At 39.5% G+C, this 24,565-nt stretch overlaps 4 protein-coding genes across 5 annotated transcripts in view; 1 reads left to right on the top strand and 3 right to left on the bottom strand.

Annotated features, from left to right (window-relative positions):
* Positions 1-5,142, bottom strand: part of LOC133458805 (cilia- and flagella-associated protein 58-like) — a 31,682-nt gene extending 26,540 nt beyond the window's left edge. The window contains exons 1-2 of the mRNA XM_061739007.1: positions 5,137-5,142; positions 59-328 (exon numbers count right to left, since the gene is read on the bottom strand). Of these exons, the coding sequence (XP_061594991.1) occupies positions 59-328; positions 5,137-5,142 (276 nt within the window). The remainder of the gene's footprint in view (positions 1-58; positions 329-5,136) is intronic.
* Positions 5,143-8,766: 3,624 nt separating this feature from the next.
* LOC133457909 (nuclear apoptosis-inducing factor 1-like) lies at positions 8,767-10,824 on the bottom strand. Its single transcript, XM_061737291.1, has 2 exons — positions 10,270-10,824; positions 8,767-9,350 (listed from the first exon to the last, which is right to left on the bottom strand). Exons 1-2 carry the CDS (start codon positions 10,661-10,663, stop codon positions 9,145-9,147), a joined length of 600 nt encoding a protein of 199 aa, XP_061593275.1. The 5' UTR covers positions 10,664-10,824; the 3' UTR covers positions 8,767-9,144.
* A 5,476-nt stretch (positions 10,825-16,300) lies between these two features.
* On the bottom strand, positions 16,301-19,056 carry LOC133457908 (myb-related transcription factor, partner of profilin-like). 2 transcript variants are annotated; one of them, XM_061737288.1, is made up of 2 exons: positions 17,297-19,056; positions 16,301-17,144 (listed from the first exon to the last, which is right to left on the bottom strand). In XM_061737288.1, the coding sequence occupies exons 1-2, from the start codon at positions 17,883-17,885 to the stop codon at positions 16,639-16,641; spliced, it is 1,095 nt and encodes a 364-aa protein (XP_061593272.1). In that variant the 5' UTR covers positions 17,886-19,056; the 3' UTR covers positions 16,301-16,638. The 2 variants fall into 2 exon arrangements, with proteins under 2 accessions (XP_061593272.1, XP_061593274.1); XM_061737290.1 differs by having other exon boundaries at positions 16,305-17,138.
* Positions 19,057-19,334: 278 nt separating this feature from the next.
* Positions 19,335-24,344, top strand: LOC133458804 (putative nuclease HARBI1). The gene is made up of 3 exons (XM_061739006.1): positions 19,335-19,455; positions 21,058-21,891; positions 23,754-24,344. The coding sequence occupies exons 1-3, from the start codon at positions 19,372-19,374 to the stop codon at positions 24,342-24,344; spliced, it is 1,509 nt and encodes a 502-aa protein (XP_061594990.1). The 5' UTR covers positions 19,335-19,371.
* The last annotated feature ends 221 nt before the right edge of the window (positions 24,345-24,565 follow it).

The raw sequence follows: 24,565 nt of genomic DNA, 5'->3' as shown, positions 1-24,565 counted from the left end.
ATAAAACAAACAAAAAAGGAAGACTTTAAGTATAGTATGTGGTGCAAATGCAGCATACACTCTTCAGTGATGTTATTGTTGTCTCGTCTTCCTCAGACAGTTTCAGAGCAGCTGCCACTTTAGTTGACGAAGACACATTCTCCGCATTGAGCTCCCTGCATTTGGACATCAACCTCTTTTCATTTTCTCGAGCCTTTTTCAGGGCAAGGATGAGTTTCTCATACTCCTCCCGGATCTTGTCCATACTCGTGTCCCCATCGAGCTCTCTGAGGACCATCTGAAATTCTTCCAGGGACTCCGAAGAGTCCCCTCCAGAGAGTCTCAGTTCCTGTAAGCAGAGCATAAAAATATTTGTAGAGAATAGACAAAACGCCTATGTGAAATAAAAAGAGGCGTCTTATTTATAACTTAAAGCAGGGGTGTCTAAAGTCGGTCCTCGAGGACTGCAGTCCTGCATGTTTTAGATGTTTTTGATTTGATTTGATTTATTTTATTTTTGTACATGTAAAAAAAACAAACAACACTCCATGAGAAGTTCAAGAAAACAACAACAAAACAAAACAAAGAATTTCATCCTTTCATCCTTAAAACTTGCTAACTTGATTTACATGTGCCAAAAAAGGAGTAGGAAGAAGTGTAAACTTATTTAGTCCTAGCCCCATTCACTGACCATTTAACCTGATGTTTCCCTCCTTCAATACACCATGATACAAATGACATGTCATTATTAGACTTTTGTAACATTCACGTTTAATTAGAATATGGTGTGTGGATACAAGGCAGTATCTAAAATGGGGAAGACAGTGGCCTTGAAGACAGCCGATGGACACCCCTGACTAAAGTTACAATTCTGCTTATATTTGCAGTCACATGATCCCTTAATTTTACAATGATCTTTTAAAACTGTCCACAAATACATGTGTACATTCAGAGAGAGAGAGAGAGAGAGAGAGAGATTCCATGACTATATTAATATAAGATTGAAGAAACGCTCAAATTACATACAAATGGATAGTTTTTAATTTGCCACTGTTCTTTACACCAGTGTTTTCCCAATCCTGGTCCTCAGGGAACACTGTCCTGCATGTCAAATGTAGACGCTACCCTGCTTCAGCACACCTGATTCAAATTAACAGTCATCACCAGCTTTTCATCAAGGTCTGTACAACTTCCATGAGTGCTTACAACACACAGAGGTGTGAAGTAACGAAGTACAAATACTTTGTTACCTTACTTAAGTAGAAATTTTGGTTATCTATACTTCACTGGAGTAATTATTTTTCAGATGACTTTTTACTTTTACTCCTTACATTTTCACGCAATTAGCTGTACTTTTTACTCCTTACATTTTAAAAACAGCCTCGTTACTCTATTTCATTTTGCCCTTAAAAAAAACTATCCAGTTAAATTGCTCCATCCGGATAGAGTGAATTTGGTTGTGGTTGTTTCAGATGTTCTCGTCCAGTTTTGTTCTTACATCCGTTCCCTCAGATTCCTGCAACTAAACTTGGATGTACATTCCAATAAAGGTTTGGATAAATGATAACATGCCTCTGAAGTTTGACTTTTTGCACCATTACAATACTTATAGGCAACTAGTCATCATATCTTCTGCTCTCTGAAACACATGTTAATGCTCAATAGTACACATATATGGTTCTTTAATATATTTGCATTATACTAAGATGCATTCATTTTCAATGGCTTTTGTCCTTAATGGCTTTTTCCCCCTTACATTACTTTTATACTTTAAGTAGTTTTGAAACCAGTAGGCTACTTTTATACTTTTACTCGAGTAAAAAACTTGAGATGATACTTCAACTTCTACAGAAGTATTTTTAAACTCTAGTATATATACTTCTACCTGAGTAATGAATGTGAATACTGAAGACACCTCTGACGACACACACACACACACACACACACACACACACACACACACACACACACACACACACACACACACACACACACACACACACACACACACACACACACACACACACACACACAAACCGTCACCGTTCCAGGATACATGTTTTTCTTTAATTTTTTTTTGTTTACTGTTGCGAGCAGAATTCAGGCGGCTCTTTTGGTTTTGTTATTTTTTAAATGTTTTATTATTATTATACATCACCAAGACAAATCATTTATTATAGCATGAATATTTTGAAGACACAATGACCACTACAGAGTTTACCTTTGTTATAGAATAAATAAAACAGTGTATTTGATTTAGTCATATTTGTTGTTTTTGAAAAAGCTTGGTCGATGGGAGGGAGACATTCCTCGTGCAAAAAAATAAAAAATAAAAATAAAAATAAACGAATACAAACACTGTAAGCAAAGTAAAAACGTGAGAGCCCTGATTGATATGGAGGATTTTTTGTGCCAAAATTAAATAAATAAATACATCATTAATTAATTAAATTGGGAATGAAATATATCATTAATTAATTAAATGTGTCATTAATTAATTAAAATTAGAATGAAATATGTCATTAATTAATTAAAATACAATTCATTTTAAGTAAAAATATATATTTATTGTTTCAGCATTTAATTAATTAATGACACATTTAATTAATGATTTCGTGTTGCGTGTGAATCATGAAATGTAAAACTGCATTTAATGAATTAATGACACATTTAATTAATGATTTCGTGTTGCTGAATCATGAAATGTAAATGTAAAACTGTCAGTTTCACTCGTCAAACTCAGTGGGCGGATTCCAAACACCTGATTGGTTGCCCTGCACATCAAGTCAAGGCAAATGGAATCCACATAATGGATTGTTGCAGGGCTTCGGGACACATTCCGATAAACTAGGGCTGAGTTCAGACTGCAGGCAAATCTGATTCATATCTGATTCCTTCTCATATCCGATTTTCAGGGCTGACTGTCCACACTGTTTTTAGCAAGTGTCCATATCGGATCTGGCTCTGTTCAGACTGGGCCACATCACTGACTGATCTGACGGGTTGCCGTAGCAACGACGTCGGAGCGGAGGCGTCACCCAGCGCATGTATTGTGTGTGAAGTCATGTATTTCTTTTATATATATATAAAAAATCCCAAAATATCTGTACCGTTTCTGATTGGGTCGGCACTGCGCATCATTTTTAAACATAACAATGAACGCATACCGCAAAAGTTGTGTCTCGGCGGAGGGACCCGGCGTCCCAGAGAAAAGTGTTCAGAACAAAACCACCAGCAAACTAACAAACCAACCAACAAAGCTCAGAGATAACAAAACGAACCAGAAATATTACAACTATAATAATATATAATAACTATATAAAATATATATATATATATATATATATATATATATATATATATATATATATATATATATATATATATATATATATATATATACATATATATATAATAACTATAATACAACTCTATTAAAATAGAAAATAGAAAACATGTTATTATTGCAGGTTTAACATAGGTTTATTAGGGAGAACCCCTATGACAGAATCATCACTGTCTAATGTTCTATCTAATGACAGAATTATCACTGTCTAATGTTCTATCTAATGACAGAATTATCACTGTTTCAGCAGGTCTCTTAGGTTTATAATTCAGATTAATTTTCGTTTACATATAACATTGTTTGTAGTCATTTTAGTGCAATTTAAAGCTTATTTCTACAAATAAAATCAGCACTGTAGGCAGCGATCTTGGACCAGCGGCCACTCTGATTGGTCCAGCACGCTCACGTGACAATATCAAAGCACTTCGTGTCAACTCCGCCTCTGGAAATAGTTCCACTTTTAAAACGTCGTTTGTGAAGCCAGTTTCCCGAGATCGGACTTCGACGACTAGATAAATGCTTGGCATCAATAGCTGTATATGTTGAAGTGAATAGCATGAGATAAAAAGTCGTGCGCACGAGATAACAATAATAATTTCCATGTCTTGTCACCTCCAGGGCTCCGTACAGACCAAAGCAGTGGATTCCACTAGATTTGCGTTAGCTCCGCCCACTGAGTTTGACGAGTGAAACTGACAGTTTTACATTTACATTTCATGATTCAGCAACACGGAATCATTAATTAAATGTGTCATTAATTAATTAAATGCAGTTTTACATTTCATGATTCACACGCAACACGAAATCATTAATTAAATGTGTCATTAATTAATTAAATGCTGAAACAATAAATATATATTTTTACTTAAAATGAATTGTATTTTAATTAAATAATGACATATTTCATTCTAATTTTAATTAATTAATGACACATTTAATTAATTAATGATATATTTCATTCCCAATTTAATTAATTAATGATGTATTTATTTATTTAATTTTGGCACAAAAAATCCTCCATAGATTGAGGGCAGGTGTGTTGATGCAAGGCAGCATTACAGTAAAATAATGCAGGACTTGAGAAACACTGAGTTTTAGCAACCTGAAAAAAACCAGCGGTTTCCAGCGGTTGACTATCAGCACATTTATTTTGTTTGGGTTCTGTCCGTATCACTACGACGGAGTATTAGGGCCAAACTAAGACAAAAAAAAAAAGAAGGATATTACGAGAATAACGTCATAATATGATGAGAATAAAGTCGTAACATAGAATAAAGTTGTAATATTATGAGAATAAAGTCGTAATATTGCCAGAATAAAGTCGTAATAGAATAAAACTGTAATATTATGAGAATAAAGTCGTAATATTACGAGAATAAAGTCGTAATAGAATAAAGTTGTAATATTATGAGAATAAAGTCGTAATATTACAAGAATAAAGTGTTAATTCATGAGAACTCTAACAGGAAGAGTGTTTTAAAATGTTGAATATTGAGCATCTTGTGAAGTTATATTTATATATTTATAATATATTTAATTTTACGACTTTATTCTCGTAATATGACTTTATTTTCGTTTTTTCCTTTTTTTTCTTAGTTTGGCCCTAATACTCCGTCGTAGTATCACTGACCACTACACATTAAAATGTAAAATAAATTACGTTTAAACCTACTCAAATTATCTTTTTTTGTTTCTTAACGTTTAACGTTTAACTTAAAATGGTTGAAAATGCATTATTGAATCCTCACGGATTCTATAGATATTCTATATGATTGTATTGCGATATCGAAGTATCTAAGAGCCAAACTTACCTCCATTAAGTTAATTAAATCGTCTTTAAATCATCCGAAGTCCTCACAACTAGTACAACTTTACCGTTTTGAACGGTTGCTAAGCAGCTCGTTGCCTAGTAACCGCCGATCCCGCTGGATCTCGCGACAAGAGTCAAGGCGTTGCCCTGTTTGAAGACAAACACAATTTGTGATTTAATTATTAAATGAATTATGTCTCAGTTGAGACTAAAACTGGTTCACAGACTTTTTGAGATCAGTGTATTTAGGTTTCACATGAAGAAAGCTTTCCTTTTTTAAATTTGCATACAACATTGAAGTTGGCCACATGTTCAACATTTAAAGAGTCATTCATTTCATTTCATTTTATTCTTTATTTCATTAAAAAAAAAAAATAATTCAATACAAATACAAATGTTCTTAAATTGTGAATGAAAAGGGAGCAGAAAGAAGAAGAATCTTATCTGATCTGCCCCTTTTTCCAAGAAATAACTTCACAAATAACATACATTAAAAAATACTAATAATAAAAAACAACAACTAAGTGAATAAAAAAAAAAAAATAAAATAAAATAAAAATAAAATAAAATAAAATAAAATTACCGCCGCCTATGGGTATGTCAATCAAACTCAACTAACATATTTCATTATATTTACTTAACATACAGGCTTTAATTGCACTTTTGAATGTAATGTTTGATTTGGATTCCTTGTTTTCTTCTTTCTTTCTTTCTTCTTTCCATAGCTTTTTCAGCATACAGCCAGGTCTAGTTTAAAAAAACACACACACACACACACACACACACACACACACACACACACACACACACACACACACACACACACACACACACACACACACACACACACACACACACACACACACACACACACACACACACACACACACACACACACAAACGCTATTCATCTCTAGGTTAAATCTGGTTTGAATGATTTCTAAAATCAGAGCCACTATATAAAACACATATTGTCATCTATTTTATTTATTTTTTTATTTATTTATTTATTTAAAATGGGACAGTGCATATTAATGAACATTCACATGTAAATATGCCAGATTATAGCCTAAGGCTAATTTCCATCTGTAGTCCCCTGGCAGGTTGATGGTAACATGAACATAAACGAATCAGAAAAAACAAAGACAGAAACACATAATACCACAACACAACACGAAACTTAGTACAAAGAATAAAAACAGGAGACCAACGACCAGTGTGTAAACGAGTCTAAACAGTAGAGTACAGTTATAGTGGATATATGTTGTGTTTATATTTTAAAGTGCTTAGTGCGAGGAGATAAATTATATTGCACGGGAACCAAAATGGAGTATACATATTGCACAAAACCCGTCGTTAATATAAAGTGCATAATCAAATTGCACATTGCTCTACCGTATCTCCACTAATTGTATTTAATATATACATATGTATACACATATATATACACACATACGCATGTACAGTACGTACACACACACATATACACACATATATATACATACACCTACACACACATATCCATACCCATGTCTACATACCCCAGACAAGCCCAATCTGAATTATGCATGATCACAGGTTTGGTTGCCTCTTAACCACATCTTCAAGTGTTTCTTAAATGTGGTGAAATTAGAGCACTCCCTTACCGAGGGTGGGATGCTATTCCAAAGTGCACACCCTTTATAAGATAGGGTATTTTGGGCAAAAGTTGTCCGCCTGAAACTTAGGTCACAATCCCCTCTATCAGTGGCTCTCGTCGCACGCAGAGTAGGGCCACGGGTAGATCTCTTTTTAATAAACATTTTCAGTGGCAGAGGAGCCAAACCATGTAATGTTTTATAGATAAGACCAGCAGATTTAAAATTTCTTAAGTTAGTAAAATTCAGAAAATTATATTTGTCTAGGATTCTACAATGGTGATAAGACAAGGGCTTCTTATCCAAGACTTTTAGCGCCTTTTTAAAACAGGACTCAATAGGGCTAAGAAATGATTCACAGGTGTAGGACCAGCTGGTGATACAGTAATCAATATGCGATAGAATCATAGAATGTAGAAATGTTAGGGCCGCACTGTCAGATAGGAATGATCTGATCTGTTTGAAATTGCGGATATTAAAGTTAACAGTTCTTACGACACTTTTAATGTGATTCTTAAAGGACAACGTTGAATCCAACGTGACACCAAGATATTTAAACTCACTCACGTTCTGGAGTTCCTCTCCCCTCAGATAAATTTTACAGGGGGACAGTTTAGTTGTTGGTTTACTGAAGGACATACAGACTGTTTTTTTAGCATTTAGTGAGAGGCATGAATTAATCAGCCACTCCTGAATGTGGATTAGGGCAGTGGTTAATTTATTAGCTGCATCTTGGGGATTTTTAGCAAAAGTAAAGATCACTGTATCATCAGCATACATAAGGGTGTCGATATCTGTGCAGACATTTGGCAGTTCATTAACATATAAGGAGAACAGAAGAGGCCCAAGCACAGATGAAATCTATGAAACCTTCCTTTGTTCAGGAAAGTCTGCATCTGTCCATGTCAGTCTTCATGAATAGATTGTGGTCCTTACTGAATGAGTGAATGCATGGCTGGATTGATGAATGAGTGGATGGATCTTTTCGTTTGCATTTATTTGTTATAGGGGGACAATGTACATTAATGAACATTTAAAAAATGTAAAGGAAAGGACCCTACACAGCATTTTACAGTTTCATCTGAAACTGAACACAAACGGTTTTGGAGCTGCTGATGAGTTCAGCATCAGTTCAGCATCAGTAGTTCTAGCAGGTTCAAAAAGAACCACCTTCATGTTCCAACAATTCTTTGTTTTAGACCCTCAATGCACTGTAATTTATTTATTTTATTTCATCCATTTTATTCTTTTTATATGTTGTGTGCCTCTTTAATTTTTTTGTCTGCTTTTAAACTCTTGTCATCATAATACACCCATTTTTTTCTTTTTTACTGAAATAAATAAATCACATCCTTCTATAAATACATTCAAAGAAAATCTAAAATAATTAAAAAACGATAACCATCAGAACTATCAGATTTTCTAAAATGTTATTCTTAAAAGTAATTTAAATATTAAGTTCTTCTTAAATGTACCCAAATGGAGAAATTTGTTGGTATCCTTACATTAAAGAAAGAAAAACCCACAATGGTCACTTAAATAACTGGAAACTGAAAAAAAGTAATTATAGACAATTTACTGAACATTGATTAATTAAAAATAAATAAAAAATAAATAAAAATCAGGCACTGGTTAAAAATTGCTGTTCAACTGAATCATTTGAACAAATTAATCAAACTGACCTGGACAGCGTAGCTGTTATTCCTTGAAAAGATGTAAAATACTGTGACCACAGTGAACATTTCAGGCGTTTTCAAGTCAGTCGGAATGTTTAAATCAGGTGTCCAAAGTCGGTCCTTGAGGGCCTGTATTAGATGTGTCCCTGCATCTACACACACGATTCCTATTCATGGTCCTCATCAGTGTGTCACCATGTCTGTACAAGTCTGTTAATGACAGCCATTTATTTCAGGGTGTGTTGAAGAAAGGAAACATCTAAAACCTGCAGGATACCAGCACTTCTGATGTAAAGGGTTAAAAGTGTTCCACTGCTGTTGGGTATCATTGTGTTCACCTCTCTGAACATGGACCAGAGACAGTAAAGGAAACAGTTGTCTGAGGAAATCAGAAAGAACATTCTAGACCAGCGTGTTAAAGGTAAAGGCTAGAAGACCATCTCCAAGCAGCTGGTTGCTCCTGTGACTACAGTTGGACATTTCATTCAGAAGTTTAGGCTCCACTGGACTGTAGACAACCTCTGGACATGGACACAAGAGGACAACTGATGACAAACTGAAGAGGAGAATGGAAAACCACCGGCAACATGTGCTTTCAACCATATAAAGAGGCAAGGACACAGAATTCACTTATTGACCAATACATTTAATGCTTTACTAATGTCTGTAAGTACGCCAATCAGTTGGTCCAGGCGATCATTGATTCCGCCGATTGCTCTCACGATTTCCTCTTGTGACTCCAGCACAGCACGGGTGAGGACACGGCCGGTCGCCGGTCGGGCGGACATCAGCAGCCGCCGGTGGCGCCGCACTGGGGGACCCCATGACGCCGGAGACGCCGGGGGAATCCCCCGAGTCTGTGACACGAGGCTGAGACCGCGTGTCCCCTCCTATCTCATCGTCTGTTTGGAAAACAATAAATGGAGTAATTAAACAAACACGAGTCAAAGTCTTTGATATCCTCGCATGTTTACGCATGAACTTTTATCTTATTGGTAGTGCTGGGCGATATATCGAGATTTTAATATATATCGATATATTTTCAAACGCGATATGGTACGAGACAATATCGTTTATTAAAAAAAAAATATATATATATATATATATATATATATATGTATTTTTTTTTTATGATTTTGATATAGCTTATTTTGTGACAAATTGACTTGAATGTTTTATTTGAGATTTGCACAAATGTTTTGTTATTTGCACAACTGTCAACCTCAGTGGAAAAGTCTGCCTGTTACTGTCTACATTGTATTAATTGTACAATATATTTTAATTTAATTGTTATGCAGGAAAGGGATATTTGTTTTATTTTATTCAAGAAGCATTTTTATTCTATATATGCAGGCAGTTTATTTTTATTTCATTTGTTTTATACATTTTGATATTGTGCAGACCTCTGTTAATAAAGGAACCTGGGTGACATTTGGCACGAGGCTTTGTATTAAAACTGACTGTTTTTTTAAGGGTTTGCCTCAGAAAAAATGAAGCTAACAGAGATGCTATGCTATAATGCTTTGAGGGAAACCCCAATTATGGCACAGAAAAAATATCGATATATATCGAGTATCGCCATTTAGCTAGAAAATATCGAGATATGACTTTTGGTTCATATTGCCCAGCCCTACTTATTGGGCTGTGAGCAGGCTAGTCTATGACCCGTATAATGAACACATTTGTTGTGAGTTACAAAAATTAATGGAGTGATCTTCTCATTCATTAATAATTACAAAAGGGAACTTTTGCTTAATTCATTACAATTCAGACCAAATGGGAAGAGCACTCATTTAAATAACATATATTTTACTTATTTACCTTGGGGGTAATCGGAGTCACCCGCATGTGCTCCCACCACCCCTGTGAGAGCAGTGTCACCAACAATTGCGGCGACCCTCTGCTGAAAAGGGGTGAGATCGTCCTCTCCTTTGCCCCCGCCTGTTTTGGCCACACTTTGGCGGTGGGCAGCCGTCCTCCGCTTCACCTCCACCTTGATGTCTGACCACTTTTTTTTTAGTTCTGCGTGTGTCCGCTGCTCCGACCCCACAGCATTGACTGCATCACACACACTGTCCCACTCACTCCTCTTGCGTTTCCTTGTTATGCCCGAGGACAGCGTGCCAGAAAGGACTCTCTTCCTCGCCTCTACCTCACTGAGGAGCGTCTCCATCTCACATTCCGTGAAATTTCTTTTCTTCCCGGTCTTACTCATCGTTTTTGTCTTATCTGATCGCGCAGAAAGGGGAATCTCACCTGCGGGGCCTATTTAAAAAAATTAGCATATTTAAATGGGGGCGTGGACAGGGAGGAGCCTGGTACTCCTACACGTGCGCTCAATTCCACGTTGATTGGGATGTACAGAGGAAATGTGCTTGGATTCATGCCTACGCACAGTTTCATACATCTGGATTTTTTTGTGCGTAGGACATTTTCTGGATTTAAGCGTACGCCATGTTTCAGTGGGAAATCCACGCAAGTCTTTGTACATGAGGCCCCAGGTGTCTCATTTCACCTGCGCCGGCCGGACGGGGAGCAGTGAGCAGCCTGTTCTGTGATGTCACCGTCCTCGGCTCCGCCCACAGGGGATCTGGTACATGGGTCATGTGACGAGGCCGAGGAGCTGGAGGAAGATGATGAAGGTTTGGGTGATGAAGGTTTGGGTGATGAAGGTTTGGGTGAGGAGGGACGAGGAGGAGGTTCAACGTGATGAGCTGGAGGCTGCACGGGTCCGTTCCCCCAGAACAGACTGGCACCTGAAAACGACAAGAGTGAGATAAAATAAAAAAAACCAAATCACTGTGACAGACGGCATGCAAACTCCCTATGTGCGTCACCGGTCTCACCCGTCTCCACGGCGATGCTGGCCGTGCTCCGGGGCGTCGGAGCCTCCACCTGTCGGCTGGACGACTGGATCTTCCTCTGAGCCTCCAGCAGCATCTGGACCTGCAACCCAGTGTCAGAAAAATAGTGAATGTTCACATGCCTGAGCAAATTGTGATAAACCAAAGAAAAAAAAAATGAAATTTTTATCCTTGTCTAATTTATGCAAAGTGGAAAACACCATGATAGCAATGCATATAATTATAAAGACACTACTGCCTGGATTCAGCAACTCCCAAGTTACATGAGAACAGCTTAAAGCACACAGATTTTATAAAGGTTTTAGTGTGGATACCAGGCGGACTCTCTATTTGGGCACTTGGATACCTATACTGCCAAAATGTGCCAAATGTGTTTTTTACCATTTTTGAAGAGAACATGATTATAAAATACTTTGATGATTTGATGATACATGATTTCGTAAATGTAAAATCTCCATCCAGAAATCACTGCGCTCTGTGCGGGTTTCTCTTCGCTGTGCAACTGTGCGTCAGAGCCAAGATGGCTGCAGCTCCAGAGGCCTGATGGATGAAGACTCGTTCAAGTGTAACATCTCGTTTGAAAGCTCGCAAATTGTAAATGTCGGCTTGATATGAAGCAGTTTCACTACTATGAAGGATTAAATCGTGAATTTTGGTCAACGATGGTGGATAGGCTGCATTTTGTTGCGGGTGTTGCTCATGTTGGGGGCGCCATCATTGATGCATATGTATTTTTAAAGGAGCCGTCTGTAAGAAATGTCCAAAACTGGTACTGCAGTCACTTTCAAAATATTGTTGAGCGGCGTGTACCCTCCCCCTCCTCCCCCCGACCAGAGGTTGCCAGGTAGGCTGCAGAATGCAGCAGGAACGTAGGCTGCCATGGCTGCCATAATTAGAGTCGAGCTGGCAACCCGGATGCCGAAACAATACTGACTTGGTGATTGGGAGATAGGTGGAGGGTGGAGCTTCAGAAACAATACTGACTTGGTGATTGGGAGATAGGTGGAGGGTGGAGCTTCAGAAACAATACTGACTTGGTGATTGGGAGATAGGTGGAGGGTGGAGCTTCAGGCCAAAACAAAAAATGACAACGTAAACATCAGTTGAGGGCTGCAACTCCTCTTTTTAAACTGGAATATCCTGGCTTGAGTGCTGTTGTCAGTGACATAAGTATTTGAAATGAACATGATTTTTAAATGTCTGTTGACATATCGGGGTCATTTTATGATTCGTTTTATTATTGCTCTTACATACAGCTCCTTTAAGTTGGAGGCGGAGCTAAGTGATGGCTGGAGGGAGGAGGCGGGGCTAAGTGATGGCTGGAGGGAGGAGACGGGGCTAAGTGATGGCTGGAGGGAGGAGACGGGGCTAAGTGATGGCTTGGGCGTGCAGTTGTTGGTTTGGGTTTTATACCTAATAATACAATGTCAGTGTTGTACATGAGACAACACTGACGGATTTATGGATTTCACGCTGTGATCGGAAATATCAGAATCGGCAGATACTGCTTTTGGTGATCGGTCCTCAAAATCGTGATCGTGATCTCTACCTGGCGGTCGGTAGAGGAACCGTATTTCTGCAGAAGTGCAAAACTTCAAAGCTGAAACGGGATGTTTCCTCGTGAGGGTTAACGGCGAGCAGGTGTGCGTTTACCTGCGTGAGCAGAGCTGGAGGCGGAGCTTCTCTCCCGCGGGGCTGCTGTCCCACAGAGCTGATCTGGATTTGGGGAAACTCAGCGAGTTCCCCGAGACCCTGAACAGAAAAGATGACAACGTCATGATGTCAGTTTTTACAAGTTATTTCTTCATCTACACCAGATCTGACAGGTCTGAATGTTGGTACTTTAAGATTTAAAGTGACTTTGTAATGAAAAATAACCAAATTTTAGTTTAAAAAGCTTCATAAAAACAATTAAAACGTGGACTAAAATGATCTTCTCTCGGGTTTGATTGTCGCCACGATCATGTGATCATCTATGCAAAAACATTTCCACACATCTGAGTAAAAACAGCTGTACTGAAGTGTCACAGCTCCCTCGCTGCAGATGCATTGTCGGACTTGGACTGAGCCGTTGATTTTAGTCACGCTGTCGTGTCTAATGTCTAATATTCAACAATAAATAACCTTTAAGAAGCGTGGGTGTTTCCAGACTCCCTGATCATGCTCCAGACGTAAATATAGTCATGTGATTCAGTAGTATTTGGACTATGAAAGTATTTATGATCTTATCTTAATACACCACTACAACGGGCTCAAAATAAAACAATCAAGATCTTGTCAAAGTGTAGACTTTCAGCTTTCAATTTAAAAATTAATTAATTAACTAATTAAAAATATGGTATTTACTGTGTCAGAATTACTGTCATTTTTCCCAAAATACCAAAGGTCAGGTTACACGACCGATCTCAACCCCAAAGAGCAACTTTATAGGTTAAAATGACAATTGTGTGAATGTCCAAATACACAAGCCCCAAAAAATTGAGGTTGTTCACTTAAAATGTGTGTAATTCTTGTTTAAATGGGATGTTTGCCAGACATGGTAAAGATGAAAAACCATATATATATATATATATATATATATATATATATATATATATATATATATATATATATATATATATATATATATATATATTTAAATGTCATTTATTGTTTGAAACTATCCTCCTTTGGCTTTGGAAAGCAGTAAATAATGTTAAATATCTGCATCTAATTCTTTCATAGAACTTCCATTGATTTTACCTTTAACTGAGTTTTTGTCAGAGATCTTGTATACATAATAATACATTTGAAGGAGAAACTGTAGGGGCCTGATTTACTAAAGGTTTGCGTGCGTAAAAACGTGTGCAAACTTGACATCACGCGCAAACCAATGTGCAAGCTGATCTACTAACAGCGTGCAAAGAGGACTGCGCCTCTCAAATGAGCAAAATAGCACACGCTGTCCATTTAGTACTTTTGCCCTGATGAATAATCAATATGGGGCGTACCCGCCAGAAAGCGCTAAATACTGGGAGGGGAAAATGCAAATAAGTTAATTTACCACACGCAATGAGATTTACCAAGCCTGAAAGTAATTGCGGGGATTGTGATTGCGTCTGTATTTAATACGTTCAACAGGAAGGTGCTAATCTGCCCAGCATTACGCACCGATGGCTGCTGTTATTGTGGCAAGGAGGCGACATCGCCAAAATCAAAGAATACGCAGAGAGAGAGTCTTTCGGACTCGTGTAAATTTGTTTGGAATGAATGAAAACCAGATAGTTGAAACATATCGACTATCTAGCGATTCCATCTTGGAGCTGTTGAATGAGTTAAGGGCTGATTTGGGGCCGGTCACAAGCAGGAGTAACGCCATATCTGCCTTGCCGAAACTGCTCTCAACTCTTCATTTCCTCGCATCAGGGTCATTCCAGCGCACTGTAGCCATTCCTGCTGGGCTCTCCCAAAGCAGTTTTCCAGGTGTGCTGTCCACTGTCCTCAACGCTCTGTTACGCAGGATGGGCAGGCACATACGGTTCCCATCCACTCGGGACGCACTGAATGATGTGAAACACGGATTTTATGCAGTTGCTGGGTTCCCCAGAGTAATAGGAGCGATTGACTGCACTCATATCAGCTGGTTCCCCCATCAAACACGGAGCATGTGTATAGAAATAGAAAACACACATTCATTAAATGTGCAGGTTGTTTGTGACTCCGATAGGGATGTTAACAATTACTCGATTTTCGATTAATTGCCGTTATGAAATTACCCGATTAAAATTAACGATTACAATTAATCTATTTATTTATTTATTTTTTTCGTTTAATTTCACCAGCTGGTATTACGCCCGGACCACATTTAATGCAACGCGCTGCGCCGCGCACATAAAGTTAGAAGAAAGAGACGGCGGATATGTTTGGTTTTAGTAACATGCTCAGCGAAGTGAGTCTGCAATGGCCCAGACGGGAGACACATGTAGCTCAGTGCTTAACTTTTATTTTTAATCCACTCTATATTCTTCTGGTTGTTCTCCGATATGCTCCCGTAAAGCCTGATTTATGGTTCCGCCTTAAATCGACGCAGAGCCGCCGCCGTAGCCTACGGCGTAGGCTCTGCGTTGTTGTAACGCGGAACCATAAATCAGCCTTCACCCGGTACATACATAGGTTTCTCTAAACATCTGTCCCCGCTACAGTTTTAACTAAAACTCTAACTTAAAACGTAACTAGAACTTAAAATTTGCTTGACACAAATGACACTATTATGGCTGCTGCTACTACTAATAGCCTTGAAGTGCACTTTATATTATATTCCTTGTGGTACAAAAATGTCTTTTTGTTACTTTTGTATCAAATAAATATTTGATTAAGGAATACATTAAAATGTCCTTTGTATTTTATATAAGCAAAAAAAATTATGTTTGTATCTCAGATGGGGGAAAAACGCCGCTTATCAACTAATCGATGATCGATCGATAAGGTTATCAACTGTATATTAATGAAATAATCGATAATTTGCATCCCTAGACTCCGAAGGCATCGTAACAAACGTGGCTAAATATCCTGGGTCGGTGCATGACTCCTTTATCCTGAGGAGCTGCATTCTTTATTCCAAGTTGCGAGATGGCGAGTATGGAGATGGCTGGCTTTTGGGTGAGTTTTATATAATTTATACTTTGTAAAATCATTCCTCACATTAAAGAAGTGCCATGCATTTATGCCATATTGATTTATATTTTCTGTCATTAGGTGATAGCGCATACCCCCTACACCCCTTCCTCATGACTCCTGTACTATATCCGACCACCCCAGGAGAGAATCGGTACAATGCAGCCCATATACGCACGAGGAACATTGTGGAGCGCACCTTTGGCGTATTGAAAAGCCAGTTCCGCTGTTTGGACCGCACTGGAGGAGCACTGCTGTACAGTCCGGAAAAAGTGGCCAAGATTGCATCGCTAAACGTCATGGGTTGGAGCTGCTGTGGAAATGGAGGAGGATGATGATGATGATGATGATGATGATGATGATGATGATGTGGACCATGGGCTCCCTGGGGGGCAACAACCCAATGCTGCGGGATTGCAGACACGCATCACTCTCATTCAAGGCCATTTCTCATGAACTGTGAGTGGAATACATTAATTCTTAATTTTCATTCAATAATACACAGAAAAACACAATTAATCATACATTTATTTAACCAAACAAATTAAACATTCACAGCCACTGCAGTTAACAAAAATTTAAGCTACACTATGCTACTTCCTGAAATTAAAGAAACACTTTTATTACCGGTCTTTTAAAATATAAGACAGGAGGTAGTGGAGCCTGTTGTGGGTTATTTCCTTCTTTTTGCCTTCACATTTGTATGTTGTTTTTTTCTTTTTCGCAGGTTACACGTCGCTCCAACGTGGCTCTCCTGTCCTCCAGTGCGCACCTCGCCAATGCTCTCTCCCTCCTCTCCAGTCTCTGGCTGCTCCACTCTGGGACCGCTGGGAATGAGAGCCCTCACCACCGCCTGAACTCCATCCTGGATCCCTCTCGCCAGGGTATTTACAGCCATTGTCAGACCCGATACAGCACTGACCAGCTGCCGAGTGTGCGCAGCAATGGCCTGAGTATCCCGCCTGAGCGCTCGGGCCATAGAGGACACAGCTCGCACCTCGTGCGCAACGGAAGATAAGCCATCTTCAAGGGCTGTAGACTGTTTTTTCTGTTCTTGGAGAAACTCTCTGTCAATGTCCTCATAAACTGGCCGCTTTTGAGGCTCTGCAGGGATGCTTGTTGGGTCCTGATTTGAGGACTGGGGTGGGGATGGCTCAACTTGTGGTGAGGATTCTCCACATGCAAAAGGATAAATATTTTATTTGAATGTTAAAATCGAGTATTATTCAGCAAAAGGTTGCCACAGGAGGCACATTCATTTTTTTTATTTGTGATAATAAATAAATCACGTGTTTTCATGGAGAAAAAGGTGTTTCTTATTGTGCGCTTACCTTGTTCTGCAGTTGGCTCTAGCGTGTCATACCACGGTATCCCAGTTATCTGCTCATCGCAGAAGGTGAGCTGCACCTGCTGCTCGATGCTGGTTAGAGGCATCTCTTCCTTGAGCTGCACCTGCTGCTCAATGCTGGTTAGAGGCATCTCTTCCTTGAGCTGCACCTGCTGCTCAATGCTGGTTTGAGGCATCTCTTCCTTGAGCTGCACCTGCTGCTCAATGCTGGTTAGAGGCATCTCTTCCTTGAGCTGCACCTGCTGCTCAATGCTGGTAAGAGGCATCTCTTCCGCAGGCCCTCCACCCGTCTTGGTTGCCGAAGTATTATTAAAGGCCACTTTTTCTTTAGTTCTTCGCCTCATATCTTGCCACCTTCTTTTAACCTCATCTGCCGTTCTTTTTGTCTTACCAACTGCATTTATTCTATCGCAGATTTTCTGCCATATTGCGTTTCTTTTGCTAATGCTTAAATTTCTTTGCTGTAGTTCATGAATGTGTTTATTTGCCTCTTCCACTAATATCTCTAACTCCAACTCTGCAAATTTCATTTTGCGCTTGCGACTATCCTGCTTTCCATCCAGACTCTCCATGGCGCAAACCGTAAGACGCAACACCTCATTTAAATACTGAGGTTTGCACCAGTTATCAATTGCGCACGCAGGCTAAATTATGCTTCTGCGTCAAAATGGCGCCGTGCCTACGGCGTGTGGTTTGGATCGACGCAGACGACACGCCGTCACCTGCGGCGTCACTGACCTGCACCTCCCGAAAATTGTAACTACGCGTCGAGGAGACGCAGACCACACGCAGACCGAGAGGGCTGTGATTGGTTCGTTTGAAAGCGAAGCATTTCCGGTTTCCGGTTTGAAGCAGTAGTGAACTTCCAGGGCTCTTTTCTTCGTTTATATGTGATTTTTTTTGTTTTGGTTTTTTGCACAATAGTTGTCCTTATTTCTTTGATTTACTGTGACGGGAAAAAGTCGGATAAACCATTCAGAGAAAGATCGCTAACTAGCGGCCGCGGGGGGTACTGCACCGCGACCAAATGGAGTGACGGAGAAGTCCGAAGGGTTCAGCACGGCGTCACGGCTGCGGCGTGTGCTCTGCGTTGGTGTGACGCAGAACCATATTTCAGCCACAACCGCAAAACACACAACAACAGCACGTGCAAACTTTTTCAGTGCACACGCAATTTAGTACTCTTTATTTAGGATCTTAGTAAATCAGGCCCTAGGTGTATAATTGTGTCTGAACGGTGTAAACGTCTTAAATAACCATCAAACCTCTTTCTGAGGTGTGGAATAAAAAGATAAACAGTTTGTTTTCAAGATTAAACCAATAGCATTTTGGTCCAGAGTAAATGTGTTAAGCGGAGTGAGTTTAATTCACCTTGCTCTCATGTTTTCTGGAGTAAAAACCTCTCGCAGGACGCCCCTGGGCAGGGCCTGGAAGTCCACCGGGCAGCTCATGACCGTCAGGCCGACGGAGAGGCGCCTCGCGCGGCGTAGCGACACAACTCGAGTCCCCGGTCTCTGCTCTAGCGGCGGATAACGGTCGCAGCTGCGCTTCCTCTCCAAAACACCGCGATACCTGCTCTTTCTACCTCGGTGGGACGTCCGTTAAACCCGCAGCACTCTTTAATCCGCCTCATCTGATTTTAATAGACATATTTCACACGAAATTAGATGAAAATAAGATATAACGTAAAACGCAGTTTTGATCTGGCGCGGCTTGAGCCTCGACCAATCACAGCGCGGCTTGAGCCTCGACCAATCACAGCGCGACTTGAGCCTTGACCAATCACAGCGCGCCGTCTCCTGCTTCTTCTTCCTCTTCTTCTGTGGGTTAGCAGACTAGAAGCATCAACGGCGTATTGCTGCCCTCTACCGATCATTTTGTGTCATCATTCCAGCTGTTCCCGCCCTTGTCCTACGTCACTAAACAAAGTAGAAAGAAAGAAAGATAGACAGACAGCAAGAGATAGACAGAAAGAAAGAAAGAAAACACGATAGAAAAGAAAGAAAGAACCAAAAAGAAATGGAGCCAGAAGTTTTGATTTTGTTTTTTTTGATTTTCATGTTGTTGGAGGAGGAGGAGGAGAGGCGTGTCCGCCGGCGCCGGCGGGTGCTGTATGTGCGGCTGATGGAGGACCAAAGACAGGTAAAGCTGTTCAATTTTAACCAAGGTAACAGTTACGGGTAGGGTTGCCACCTTTCAGAAATAGAAATAAGAGACGGCCTGATTTCAGCAGCACAGGAGCCAAAAAAAAGCCCCAAAACTTCTAAACTGCATAAAAATGTGTTCATTTTATATGAAAAAACAAAATGCTTTGATTTAAAGTTTAAAGTGCTTTAATAGCATTGAACTTTCATGACTGTAGAGACAGACAACCATGCTAGCAACTGAAATAGCCTCCTATGCTATGTATGTCCACATCAGCCCAGATGTATAATATAGCCTACAGGTGAAGAATATGGTGTAAAAGTTAATTTATTTCAATAATTCAACTAGAATATGGTGTAAAAGTTAATTTATTTCAATAGTTCAACTAGAATATGGTGTAAAAGTTAATTTATTTCAATAATTCAACTAGAATATGGTGTAATAGTTAATTTATTTCAATAATTCAACTAGAATATGATGTAAAAGTTAACTTATATCAATAGTTCAACTAGAATATGGTGTAAAAGTTAATTTATTTCAATAATTCAACTAGAATATGGTGTAAAAGTTCATTTATTTCAATAATTCAACTAGAATATGGTGTAAAAGTTAATTTATTTCAATAATTCAACTAGAATATGATGTAAAAGTTAACTTATATCAATAGTTCAACTAGAATATGGTGTAAAAGTTAATTTATTTCAATAATTCAACTAGAATATGGTGTAAAAGTTAATTTATTTCAATAATTCAACTAGAATATGGTGTAAAAGTTAATTTATTTCAATAATTCAACTAGAATATGGTGTAAAAGTTAATTTATTTCAATAATTCAACTAGAATATGATGTAAAAGTTAACTTATATCAATAGTTCAACTAGAATATGGTGTAAAAGTTAATTTATTTCAATAATTCAACTAGAATATGATGTAAAAGTTAATTTATTTCAATAATTCAACTAGAATATGATGTAAAAGTTAACTTATATCAATAGTTCAACTAGAATATGGTGTAAAAGTTAATTTATTTCAATAATTCAACTAGAATATGGTGTAAAAGTTAATTTATTTCAATAATTCAACTAGAATATGGTGTAAAAGTTAATTTATTTCAATAATTCAACTAGAATATGGTGTAAAAGTTAATTTATTTCAATAATTCAACTAGAATATGATGTAAAAGTTAACTTATATCAATAGTTCAACTAGAATATGGTGTAAAAGTTAATTTATTTCAATAATTCAACTAGAATATGGTGTAAAAGTTAATTTATTTCAATAATTCAACTAGAATATGGTGTCAAAGTTAATTTATTTCAATAATTCAACTAGAATATGGTGTACAATTCCATATTTTACGGGACGGGTGGCAACCTTAGTTACGGGTAATTAGCATATCTATACATTACGTTAATCACTGTGAATTGACATAAACGCGCGTTATTGTCAATTATATAGATTATTATACAGACATATACATATAGCTTAGTTTATATGGTTAATGTCATTTAATTTTGATAATTAATTCATATTTAAAATAACCCTCACCTTAAATTAAAATAAATCTTCTCCTTTTCTTCTTCTCCTTACCCTATCCAGCGCAGACCCCTGTACTGCAGGATAAACCTGGCAGTTCCTGTGCTGGACAGGTTTTTTGGCGAGGAGGACACAAGGCCAGATTTTGGGCTGAGCAGAGAGTCCCTGGCCGTGCTGCTGGACCTGCTCCACCAGGAGCGGAGACACGGATGGGGTGTCACAATTGAGGCCTTGGTGTTCCTCTTCTGGCTGACAAATGGGGCATCATACAGGGTGGTCTCCAGAGTGTTTGAGATGCCTCATTCCACTGTCCACCGCATCGTCCACCGAGTTACTGAGGAGGTGGTGGCCATTCGCCACAAGGTCATCCATTTCCCTAAGACCCCGGAAGACCTGGAGGCCGTAACTCGTGGGTTTGCAGGGCTGGCAAGACACAGGGCTTTTCTTAAAGCTGCTGGAGCAATCGACAGCTTCCATGTCCGGATCAAGCCACCAAGCGGCCGTCATGCTCAGTGCTATATGAACAGGAAACTGTTCCCGTCCATCATCCTGCAGGCTGTTTGTGACCATGAGGGCCGCTTCATGGATACGTACGTGGGCTGGCCTGGGTCAGTCCCTGACTCCAAGGTACTACGGCACAGCCCACTGTACCTCCGGGATATCTACCCTCCTCCAGGGCACTTCATCCTTGCAGACGGCGGGTACCCGTGCCTCCAACATCCACTCCCCCTCATCACTCCCTACAAACGACCGGTAGAAGTTGTGGGAGCGCAGCGCTTCAACAGCCGTCATTCCAGGGCACGCTCCATTATAGAGCGTGCCTATGGAATGATGAAGACCAGGTTCAGGGCCATCTTCCTCCAAGCGCTGGAGGTGCACCACACCTTTGTACCTCTGGTATGTCATCACACAACAGGATTTTTTTTTCAACAATACTGAACAAGAGTATTTTTTTTTTTTTTTATTGGTTTAGTTGATAGGGACTAGGGATGGGCGGTATGGACTAAAAAATGTATCACGATAATTTCTGGCATTTATCCCGATGACGATAAAAAAAATACCAATTCAACTCCACCTTTTCAACTATAAATCTATCTCGCTCTCAGATCCTCCATGTTTGTTACACAAAAACGTCATCAATGGGAATTTATCCTTCTATCTTTCTTTCTTTCTTTCTGGCTCATTTCCTTCCTTCCTTCCTTTTTCCCTTCCTTCCTTCTTTCATCCTGCTCTCTCCTTCCCCCTTTCCTTGTTTTCTCCCTTCCTTCTCCCCTTTCTTTCCTTCCTTCCTTCCTTCTCCCCTTTCTTTCCTTCCTTCCTTCCTTCTCCCCTTTCTTTCCTTCCTTCCTTCCTTCCTTCCTTCCTTCCTTCCTTCCTTCCTTCCTTCCTCCCTTCCTCTTTTCTCCCTTCTTTCCTTGTTTCCTTCCTCCCTCCCTCCCTTCCTCCCTTCCTTCACTTACGTTGTGCGTGGATTTAACACAGCCATAAATCAGCTTTACACAAAAACGTCATCAATGGGAATTTATCCTTCTATCTTTCTTTCTTTCTTTCTTTCTTTCTGGCTCATTTCCTTCCTTCCTTCCTTCCTTTTTCCCTTCCTTCCTTCTTTCATCCTGCTCTCTCCTTCCCCCTTTCCTTGTTTTCTCCCTTCCTTCTCCCCTTTCTTTCCTTCCTGCCTTCCTTCCTTCCTTCCTTCCTTCCTTCCTTCCTTCCTTCCTTCCTTCCTTCCTTCCTTCCTCCCTTCCTCTTTTCTCCCTTCTTTCCTTGTTTCCTTCCTCCCTCCCTCCCTTCCTTCACTTACGTTGTGCGTGGATTTAACACAGAGCCATAAATCAGCTTTACACAAAAACGTCATCAATGGGAATTTATCGTTTTTACCACGAGATGACAAATTCTTATCATGAGGAATTTTTTTGACGGTATATCGTGAACGGTAAAATATCGCCCATTCCTAATAGGGACAATGCGGTTTAAACATAGTTTCAGTACAATGACAGCAACTGATGTTCTACACATAGAGTTTATAGCTATTGCTAATTTGCAACTCCTGTCCCTAGTTGGGCTTTTCTAACAATAAAATACAATACAAAAATATCTAGGACCTATAATACAAAATATAAAATTACATCTATTTAAAAACAATCACAAAATAAACAGTCACATAATCCCACAATCTCCACACATCATACACACACTCCCTCACTCATTCACTCCCTCTCAACACGCATCACAACACCCACAGTAACAACATTTCAAAAGTGGGTACAATCCTGTTGTGTTTTCAGCCAGTTCTTAACCATGGATGCAAAGATTCTGCTATCTGATACCAATTTAATTTCATTCGGGAGTCCATTCCAGAGATGACCGCTCTTTACTGAGAAAGCTGATTGTCCGAATGTTGTTCTGCGGTAAGGTATTTGACGGTTACAGTTTGTAGAGCTCCTGGTGACTCTGCTGCTGTTTTGTCTCTGAATAAACACTGAGAGTGGCTCTGGGGCCAAATTTTTAATACATTTGCAAAAATAGTTTAAGAAAGCATAAAATAATAAAACTGTCAAAGCTCAACAGATTATATTTCTTTAAAATGTTACAATGATGCCAGCGAATTTGCTTTTTATCCATAATCTTTAAGGCTTGATTGTATAAAGTACCAATTTTCTTTATTGCAGAAGGAACTGCTTGAGCCCAGACTGTAACACAATATGAAATGTGAGAAAAGATCAGTAAATTAAACATAATGAACTGTTTTTTCATTTCAGGTCATAACAGCATGTGCCGTCCTCCACAACATCTGCCTTGGGGCCGGTGACATCATGGCCCTGGAGGATGAGCCTGTGGAGGATGAGGGAGAGGATGAGGGAGAGGATGAGGGAGAGGATGAGGGAGAGGATGAGGGGGAGGATGAGGGGGAGAATGAGGGGGAGAATGAGGGAGAGAATGAGGGAGAGGATGAGGGAGAGGATGAGGGGGAGGATGAGGGGGAGAATGAGGGGGAGGATGAGGGAGAGAATGAGGGAGAGAATGAGGGGGAGAATGAGGGGGAGGATGAGGGAGAGGATGAGGGGGAGGATGAGGGGGAGGATGAGGGAGAGGATGAGGGAGAGGATGAGGGAGAGGATGAGGGAGAGGATGAGGGAGAGGATGGGGGAGAGGATGGGGGAGAGGATGAGGGAGAGGATGAGGGAGAGGATGAGGGAGAGGATGAGGGAGAGGATGAGGGAGAGGATGAGGGAGAGAATGAGGGAGAGGATGGGTTGGAGGCAGTCAGCGGTGCTCCGTGGCGGGACCAGCTGTCTGCAGAGGTGTCTGCCCTGGAGGAGTTGCTGCCATGTGACCATGATTATCTTTAGAAAGGCAGGTGAAATAATTGTAAAGCTATTAGATAGATTAGATAGATATACTTTATTAATAGACTCAGGGTCCATTTAAAAAAGACAAACACACATACAAATTTAAAAAAGACAGTCATGCCAGTGTTTCCACATTGCTGATTCATATCTCACAGCACTCAGTCCAGGATTGGTCAACACCATTAAAACAGAGTTTTGTGTGTCATTCAGTCGACAAATTA

The sequence above is a fragment of the Cololabis saira genome, chromosome 13 (assembly GCF_033807715.1).
Source record: "Cololabis saira isolate AMF1-May2022 chromosome 13, fColSai1.1, whole genome shotgun sequence".
NCBI lineage: Eukaryota > Metazoa > Chordata > Actinopteri > Beloniformes > Belonidae > Cololabis > Cololabis saira.
This window is presented reverse-complemented; position numbering and strand designations above follow the sequence as displayed.

Coding starts and splice junctions, on each gene's coding strand:
- LOC133458804 (XM_061739006.1), top strand. CDS start 19,372: ATGTTGTTGGAGGAGGAGGAGGAGAGGCGTGTCCGCCGGCGCCGGCGG. Junction 19,456..21,057: donor TGATGGAGGACCAAAGACAG/GTAAAGCTGTTC, acceptor TACCCTATCCAG/CGCAGACCCCTGTACTGCAG. Junction 21,892..23,753: donor ACCACACCTTTGTACCTCTG/GTATGTCATCAC, acceptor TTTTCATTTCAG/GTCATAACAGCATGTGCCGT.
- LOC133457909 (XM_061737291.1), bottom strand. CDS start 10,663: ATGAGTAAGACCGGGAAGAAAAGAAATTTCACGGAATGTGAGATGGAG. Junction 9,351..10,269: donor TGACTCCGATTACCCCCAAG/GTAAATAAGTAA, acceptor TTTTCCAAACAG/ACGATGAGATAGGAGGGGAC.
- LOC133457908 (XM_061737288.1), bottom strand. CDS start 17,885: ATGGAGAGTCTGGATGGAAAGCAGGATAGTCGCAAGCGCAAAATGAAA. Junction 17,145..17,296: donor AGAGCCAACTGCAGAACAAG/GTAAGCGCACAA, acceptor ATCCTTTTGCAT/GTGGAGAATCCTCACCACAA.